Raw genomic sequence first — 8,719 nt, forward strand, 5'->3', positions numbered from 1 at the left:
CTACGCGATGCATATCCCTATATTCCCTGCCTATTCATGTATCTGTCAAGATGTCTCTTAAATGTTACTATTGTAGCTGCTTCTACCACCTCCTCTGGCAGCGCATTCAGGCACTTACTACCCTCTGTATAGTAAGCCTCTCACATCTCCTTTAAACTTTCCCTCTTTTACCATGTCCCCTACAATTGACATTTCAATCCTGGGAAGAAGACTCCGACTATCCATTCTACCCATGATTTTGTAAGTTTCCATTGGGTCGTCCCTCCAGCCTCCGCTGTTCAAGTGAAAACAAACTAAATCTGTCCAATCTCTTCTCAAAGGTAAAATCAGGCAACATCTTGGTAAACTTGGTAAGTGCTCAAGCTTCTTGTAGTTCAAGAGGACTGCTTTGCAGGGCAGTTCAGGATAAGCAGTCAATGCCAGTCTTGGCAGCAATGCCCACATTATGAGAGTAAGTGCAATTCTAATCCAATTAAGGGGAGGAGAGTGGGAGATTTGCCCCATACACCATGAAATTGTAATCTAATTTCTAAATATAATTTTAGTTTTGATCATCTGGTGGGAGTGAAGCACAATGTTCAGGTTTTCACCAGCACAAAACTGCACAATGGATACAAACCCATTCTGTTTGATCAAAGCTACAATGATGCTAATTACATTCCAACAAAACAAACTCCTTTGATCCTTTGATAAAAGACATACACCGCTGCAATTGGAACTAAGCTTTCATAATTTTATAACTTAGGTCTCTTTAGTCTTAGATGGGTTTCTGGGGCTAGGAGGTTAGATGTCAATGCCCACAGTGCAAAGCACAGTGTTGCCCAAGGTTGAAGAGGGAAGGAGGTTCTCGTTGATCTTTTTCCTTTCACCAGTACAGTTTTTTGAGTTCCAAATCAGGATGGTGAGACACTCCGAGGGGAAATTGCAGGCGGTTGTGTTCCCATGTGTCCGCTGCCCCTTGCCCTTTTATGTGGTAGAGGTTGCAAATGTGAGAGATGCTGATGAAAATGGTACACACAGCAGGCACCATTGCACCCAAGGTGGAGGGAGTCAATGGTTAAAGTACTGAATGGGATGCTAATCAAATGGGTTGCTTTGTTCTGGATAGAATTGAGCTTGTTGAATGCCAGTGGAACTTGAATCATTCAGGCAAATATTCCATCACATTCCTGATTTATGCCTTGTAGATGGTGGAAAGGTTTCAAGGAGTTGGCAAGTGAGTCAATCTACCCTATCCTACTCTCTCTATCTGAGCAGTGTTTGGTTTTACAAGCAAGCATTCCCAATAGGACAGGAACATAAGAACAATAGAATTCAGAGCAGAAGTAGGCCATTTAGTCTTTCAAACCTGCTCCATCATCCAATGGATGAGGTGCCCAAATTTCCATAACACAGAATTGGCAAAGCAAATTAATTTCCCCAACAAAAGCATGCATTTGTAAAGTTGGATCTAATAATCATACATTAAAATCAGAACTACCCACTGGTATTTGTATGGACTTAATTCTTTTTCCTTTTTTTTCTATGCAGGTTTTCATTCTGCTGAATAATTGGAAATGGATGGTGTAAGCTCAATGTTTACTTGGCGATGTAGCAAGGAGACCTAACTGGAGGAAGCATTTCAAGCCTTTATTAATTATTCTTACTGGATAATGAAAACTAGTACAAACCACAAATTCATGGCAAATTATCCACCAGAGACTATTTCATCTGGAATGTATCAACTATCCAGTTGGTTGATGTCAAAGGCCAACCAGAGTTTGCATGGTTAGGGAAACAAAGAGTCTGCCAACCATCGAGTAAGTTCCTATCCCAAAAGAGGATGGGTGATGGGCTAGAAAGAAAGAATTTAGGATCTTCATCCTTACGTCACCCTACATCCCCATGGCTGCTCCAGTTTCTGCAGAATGGGCGTGGAATACTTCCACTCCTGGAAGACAGCACAGAGTCTCTCCCACTTCCATGCACTTCAATCAAAGCCTAGTGTCCAAGGACAGAGATCTCGTTTCCCAGTCGATAGGTCTCTTCTTCATGCTGTTGGTCGACCTAGTCGGGATCATTGGAAACACGGCAGTGATGTTTGTAATTATCAGGACCCCACTGTTCAAAAAATTTGTCTTTGTTTTCCATTTGTGTCTAGTGGACCTGACAGCCGTCTTAATCCTCATGCCTTTAGGAATGGTGTCCAGCTCTGCTCTTTTTGACAACATAATTTTTGGTGATACTTTATGCCGGATATACCTCTTCCTCAGCATGTTATTTATAAGTGCCTCCATACTGTCCATACTGGCCATTAATGTCGAGCGATATTACTACATTGTACACCCCATGAGATATGAGGTAAGGATGACACTGAAACTGGTGGTGTCAGTTATAATCTGTATCTGGATTAAAGCCATCTTAATGTCAATAATGTCAGTCTTGGGGTGGAATTCCCAAGCACATGTGAACAACCAGTGTTCCTGGCAATGGGGCGGAGAGACATACAGAAAGGTTTACATCATTTTCTTCAGCCTATTTTATTTTTTCTTCCCGGTGTTAATTATCCTGATAGTTTACTGCAACATGTTCAAGGTGGCCAGGGTTGCAGCAATGCAACACGGACCCTTGCCCACCTGGATGGACACGCCCAGGCAAAGGTCAGAATCGCTCAGCAGTAGATCCACCATGGTCACCAGTTCAGGAGGGCCAAGGCCATCCCCACAACGGACATTTGGCGGGGGGAAGGCAGCCATCATCCTCATTCTGGTCGGAGGCCAGTTTGTATTCTGCTGGCTGCCATTTTTTGCTTTTCACTTGCATTCCACACTGAACCAGAGCCCAACGCCTCTGGGCCTGTGGGAAACAGTCGTCACTTGGATCGGATACACGTCCTTCAGCATCAACCCCTTCTTTTATGGATGCCTCAATCGACAGATCAGAGGGGAGCTAAGCAAGCATCTCAACTGTCTCTTCAAGCACACTCTGGAAGAGGACCTCCGGCTGCCCAGTCGAGAAGGGTCCATTGAGGAGAACTTCATGCAGTTTTTGCAGAGGACCGGTTGCAACACAGAAACCAGATCTAGCTATGATGCTTCCAGTCCAAAGTTAGACCAGTCAGCACTAGGTTTCAGGATACCTGGTCAGATTGCAGAAGAAACATCAGAATTTCTTGAACAACACATAGCCACTGACTTTACAATGTCCAACAGCTGTATTAGAATGAGCAGGTCACCTAAACATGATGCTTAATATATACTCATTGAGTGAAACAGCTAGTTTGGTCTCTATTGTTTAAAGTTTAATGTTAAATATCTTATTGTTTCCAGAAAAAGGGTTAACCCTAAAAAATAGGATGCCATGTCTGTGACTGGACTTTTGTACTGTTTACTTTAATTGATTCTAATATTAAGTTTCTTTTCAATTTCTAAACTAGCCAACAGAAAGTAATGTGTTTCCAGAAATAAGCCCAATATTCATTCAACAAACCATGATAAAAATTGTCAACTATGAACCAACTACTGACAAGAGGGATTAGGTGGGCAGCTCAAGGCCTTTCGTGCGTCAACGCAGACTCGATGGGCTGAAGGGTCTCTTCTGCACTGTAGTATTCTGTGATTCTAAAATTCCTCGCTGTTTGTAGGTTTTAAATGGATTTTGTCCCTATTTGTGTCCAAAAATTGTGCCTTCTTCCTCACTGAGGGAGACTTGCACTCGCTGCAGAATGGATTTGGTGAGACTTCCAACAGTAACTTGCATTTATATAGCGCCTCTGACATAAGAAAAAGTTCACAGGTGCTTCACAGGAACATTACCAGTCAAAATTTACCACCAGATATTAGAACAAGTGAAAGAAAGCTTGGCCGTGGAAGTAGATATTAGGAAGTGCCTTTAAGAGAGAGGGAGATGAAGGGGTGGGGGGGTGGGCAAAAATTCTAGATTTTAGGGCCTGAGCAACTGAAAACAGGGTTGTCAGCCATGAAGCAATGATATTTATGGATGCACAAGAGGCCAGAATTGGAGAAGTGCGGAGATCTTGGAGGGTTAGAGGAGATCAGAGAGATAAGAGACAAAGCCATAGAGGATATAAAAACAAGGAAGATAATTTAATACTGAGGCAATATGAGGCTGCAAGAACAATGTGGGTCAGCAAGTCTATTGGGTAGTGGGTCTACAGGACTCAATGCATGTCAGGATGTGAGCAGCAGAGGTTTTGATGTGCTCAGGTTTTGGAAGAGTGATGGTTAAAGTACATGAATATTCCTGAATCACTTTGTTCACCCTGAAATAACCCAAGCTGCTGCTGGTGTTCTTTTCCAGCCATTGTTTCTGTGATCAAATTGAAAAATAAATCTCTTTGCGCCTTTGTTCAGCTTCATTTGCAACCTCTTCTTGCTCTCTTAGAATCCACTCTTCGAATGAGGAGCCAGGGTGAATGGCTGAGGTAACAAGGGTTACGGGAGGAGAAGGGAATGGATAAAACTGCAAAGCGAATGGTTTGTGGAGCCCAGGCTTTGGGTTTTAAGATTCTGCCATTTGTTTGCAGGAGGAAGAATGAGTGAGAGGATTGAAGTGTTCCACAGGTCTCAGGGTCCAAGAAAGGGGAAGTCAGAACAGGACATAGAATCTGTGATGCTTTCTACAGTCCGGCCAAGATCTCACCCAGTCACTACAAAGAAATAATTCAATTCTTCAGCTTTACACCTCATCGGAGAGTTTGAAATTCACCCTGATGAATCATGTCACGTCGGGGCTGGGAGCATTGCCAAATTTGAAACGTGCTTCGAGGTTTTAGCTGTTGGTTCGGAATATTGTTCTGAAGGAGAAATTGTGGATTTTTTCTTGAATTGTTTCACACAAAAGTTCTGGTATTTTATCCCCAATGTTTAATAACAACTTAATGAAAATCAACTCCTTTCCCCAAAATATTGATGACAAAAAGGAACTGTTAACAGTTGCCCCATTGGAAACACTGGGCAGCTTCTGATAATGAAATGCCATATCTCATCAACATGGGGGTTATGGGGATAGCACGGGGGGAACGGGGGCAGTGATGGGGGAGCTGGGTAAGATGCTTTTTCAAACAGCCTGTGCAGATTTGGTGGGCTGAATGGCCTCCTTTTGCACAGTGGGGCTTCTATGGTTCTAACACATGACATTACCCAACATAAAAACTCAAGATGGGGAGTAAAATCCCCCTCCCCCACACCCTCCCCCAGTGATGTACACTACAGACCAGGACCTATCTGAGATAGTTGATTTCAGAGGTACAGCATTACAATAGTTGTAGTTTCCTGTTGTAGTTTTAGGATAGAGACAAAAACTTTCCTAGGGTTTTACTCCTAAGCAATATTCACCCTTTCCCCTACGCCTCTTCCTGGCAAGTGTCCGCTTGTGGATGTCAAGTGAAGACAAGTTGGAGATTGAATGTGAAGACACCCAGTCCATCCATGCCAATAATGTCCATTTTAATTGAGCAATGCCCCGCACTCCCTTCCTCGCTGCTCCCTACCCGCACCCCCCGCCACTAATCTTATCAGCTTTTTGGGGCAGTGAGTTCCTGATTCCCACTCTCTGCGCGAAGAATTTCTTCCTGACATCACCCCCTGAAATTAATAATGATATTTTATTCAAGAAACATATTTGCAGCCTAAAGGCTGAATTGCAATGCGACTAACATCAAAACATTCCCGAATATCAGGTTAAACACATGGAAACGCATGACATGACAAGCTCAGCAGATAACAGGGAAATGGTGAACTGGATATCAAAAGCAAGAACATTGAATTATAAAATTACAACACATCACACATTCCCACATGACAGGCACTGAAGTACAGATAGGCTTCACAGGGATCCGGATTCTACGGTTCTAACACATGACATTACCCAACATAGAAACCTCAAGACAAGGAATGAAAATTCCCCCCTACTCTCCCCCGGTGACGTACACTCCAGACCAGGAACTGTCCTTGCTGAGATAATTGATCTCAGAGGTACAGCATTACAATAAGTTTAGTTTCCTGCTGTAGTTTTAGGGTAGAGACAAAATACTCCTAAGCATTATTTAGTCACCCTTTCCCCTATGCCCCTTCCAGGCAAGTGTTCACTTGTGGGTGTCAAGTGAAGACAAGTTGGGGATTGACTGTGGACAATCAGCCTGCCGACAGTCACAGCCTAGGGTCACACAGCAAGGTTGACCAGTTTGATCACAGAGGGAGTGTGTAGAGAATAGAGTTTCTCAGTACCTTCCATCCTACAAATGCCTGGGATGAATTACAACTGAACCCCTGAGTTGTTTCGCTGTCTATGGACATGATGCAGGTAAGCAGTTCTGAACCTGGGCCGATTGCATACGGGATTTTTCAAATTCTTGTTTTCAGAATTTTCTGTTAAGTAAAAGGTGTTGTCACATGACTGGTACTGAGGAGCTAAGCTCAATCTTACATCTCTGTATGCTTTCCATCTGGGCAGTTTGTGCATGTGTGAGACCAGAGTGCCAGACATGGTGTATTTGACCAAAGGATGGGTATAGCCAATGATCTGGCTCCAATTTTAATATTCTGTCCCTTTGTTCTGGGTTCCACTGACCAGACGAAACAGTTTCTCCCTGTCTACCCTGTCAACACGTACGGTCAAATCTGCAATCCTGCCACATCCAGTTGTGAACGGTGGTGGACAATTAATCAGCTCACTAGAGGAGGAGGCTCCACAAATATCCCCACCCTCAATAATGGAGGAGCCCAGCACATCAGTGCAAAAAATAAGTCTGAAGCATTCTTTTGCCACAAATGCCGAGTGAGTGATCCATCTCAGCCTCCTCCAGTTGTCCCCAGCATCACCAATATCAGCCTTTAGCCAATTTGATTCACACCACATGATATCAAGAAACAACTGAAGACATTGGATACAGAAAAGGCAATGAGCCCTGATAACATTCAGGCAATAGTGCTGAAGACTGGTGCTCCAGAACTTACCGTTCCCCTAGCCAAGCTGTTCTAGTGTGGCTCTAACTGGCATCTATTCAGCAATGTGGAAAACTGCCCAGATATTTCCTGTACACAAGCAACAGGACCCAGCCCCTTATCACCCCATCAGTCTGCTCTCGATCATCATAAAATGATGGAAGGGGTCGTCAACAGTGCGATCAAGCAGCACCTGCTCAGCAATAACCTGGATTCTGCCAGGCTCACTCAGCTCCTGGTCTCATTACATCCTTGGTTCAAACATGGACAAAGGAGCTGAATTCAAGAGGTGAGGCAAGGGTGACTAGTCTTGACATCAAAGCCTCACTTGACCAAGTGTGGCATCAAGGGGCGTAGCACAACTGAAGTCAACTGGAACCAGGAAGAAAACCCTCCACTGGTCATGTCTGGCACAAAGGAAGATGGTCAATCATCTCAGCTCCAGGGCATCACTGTAGGAATTACACAGGGTATTGTCCGAGGTCCAATCATATTCAGTTGCTTCATCAATGTCCTCCCTTCCGTCATAAGGTCAGAAATGGGGATGTTTGCAAATGACTTCACAATGTTCAGCACATTTAAGACTCCTCAGACGCTGAAACAGTCCATAATCAAATGTAGCAAAACCTGAACAATATCCAGGCTCGGGCTTACAAGTGGCAAGTAACATTCGTGTCACACATGTGCCAGGCAATGACCATCTCTAACAAGAGAGGATCTAGCCATTGCCTTTTGATATTCAATGGTATTACCATCATTGAATCCCCCAGTATCAACACTCTGGTGTTACCATTGACCAGAAGCTGAACTGGACGAGTCATATAAATACTGTAGCTACAAGGTCAAAGGCTAGGAATACTGTGGTGAGTGACTCAACTCTGACTCCCCAAAGCCTGGAGTCACCCATAAGTCAGGAGTGCAATGGAATCCTCTCCACTTTCCTGGATGAGTTCAGCTCCAACAACACTCAAGAAGCTCATCATCCAATACAGAGCAGCCCCTTGATTGCTGCTCCTTTTACAAACATTCAACCCCTCCACCATTGACAAACAGTGGCAGCCGTGTCTACCACCTACAAGATGCACTGAAGGAACTCCTTCATCAGCACCTCCCAAACCCACAACCATTACCATCTAGGAAGACTAGGGTAGCAGATATCTGGGAACATCAGAAGGTTCCACTCCAAGTAACTTCATAGCGAGGGGGACCTCATAGGGAGGTCTTGCTGCAACTGTACAGGGCACTGGTGAGGCCGCAGCTGGAGTACTGTGTGCAGTTTTGGTTGCCGCACTTGTGCAAGGGTATTTTGGCCTTGGAGGGAGTGCAGAGGAGGTTCACTAGGCTGATACTAGAGTTGAGGGGGTTGAGCTATGAGGAGAGGCTGAATAGACTGGGCTTGTACTCGTTAGAGTTTAGAAGGATGTGGGGGGGATCTTATTGAGATGTATAAGATGATGAAAAGGATGGATAGGGTAGAGGTGGAGAGGTTCTTCCCACTCAGAAAGGACAGCAGGACTAGAGGGCATAGCCTCAAGATAAGGGGGGGACAGTTTAGAACAGAGTTGAGGAGGAACTTCTTCACTCAAAGGGTGGTGAATCTCTGGAATTCTCTGCCCGTTGAAGTGGTGGAGGCTACCTCGCTAAATATATTTAAAACGCGGGTGGATAGGTTTTTGGTAGGCAAGGGGATTAAGGGTTATGGGGAGAGGGCGGGAAAGTGGAACTGAGACACTTCAGATCAGCCATGATCTTATTGAATGGCGGGGCAGGCTCTA

At 44.4% G+C, this 8,719-nt stretch overlaps 1 protein-coding gene across 1 annotated transcript; it reads left to right on the forward strand.

Annotated features, from left to right (window-relative positions):
* The first annotated feature begins 1,784 nt into the window (after positions 1-1,784).
* On the forward strand, positions 1,785-3,231 carry gpr61 (G protein-coupled receptor 61). Its single transcript, XM_080209862.1, has one exon. It carries the CDS (start codon positions 1,885-1,887, stop codon positions 3,229-3,231), a length of 1,347 nt encoding a protein of 448 aa, XP_080065988.1. The 5' UTR covers positions 1,785-1,884.
* Positions 3,232-8,719: the final 5,488 nt, after the last annotated feature.

The sequence above is a fragment of the Carcharhinus amblyrhynchos genome, chromosome 22 (assembly GCF_965287045.1).
Source record: "Carcharhinus amblyrhynchos chromosome 22, sCarAmb.v2.hapA, whole genome shotgun sequence".
NCBI lineage: Eukaryota > Metazoa > Chordata > Chondrichthyes > Carcharhiniformes > Carcharhinidae > Carcharhinus > Carcharhinus amblyrhynchos.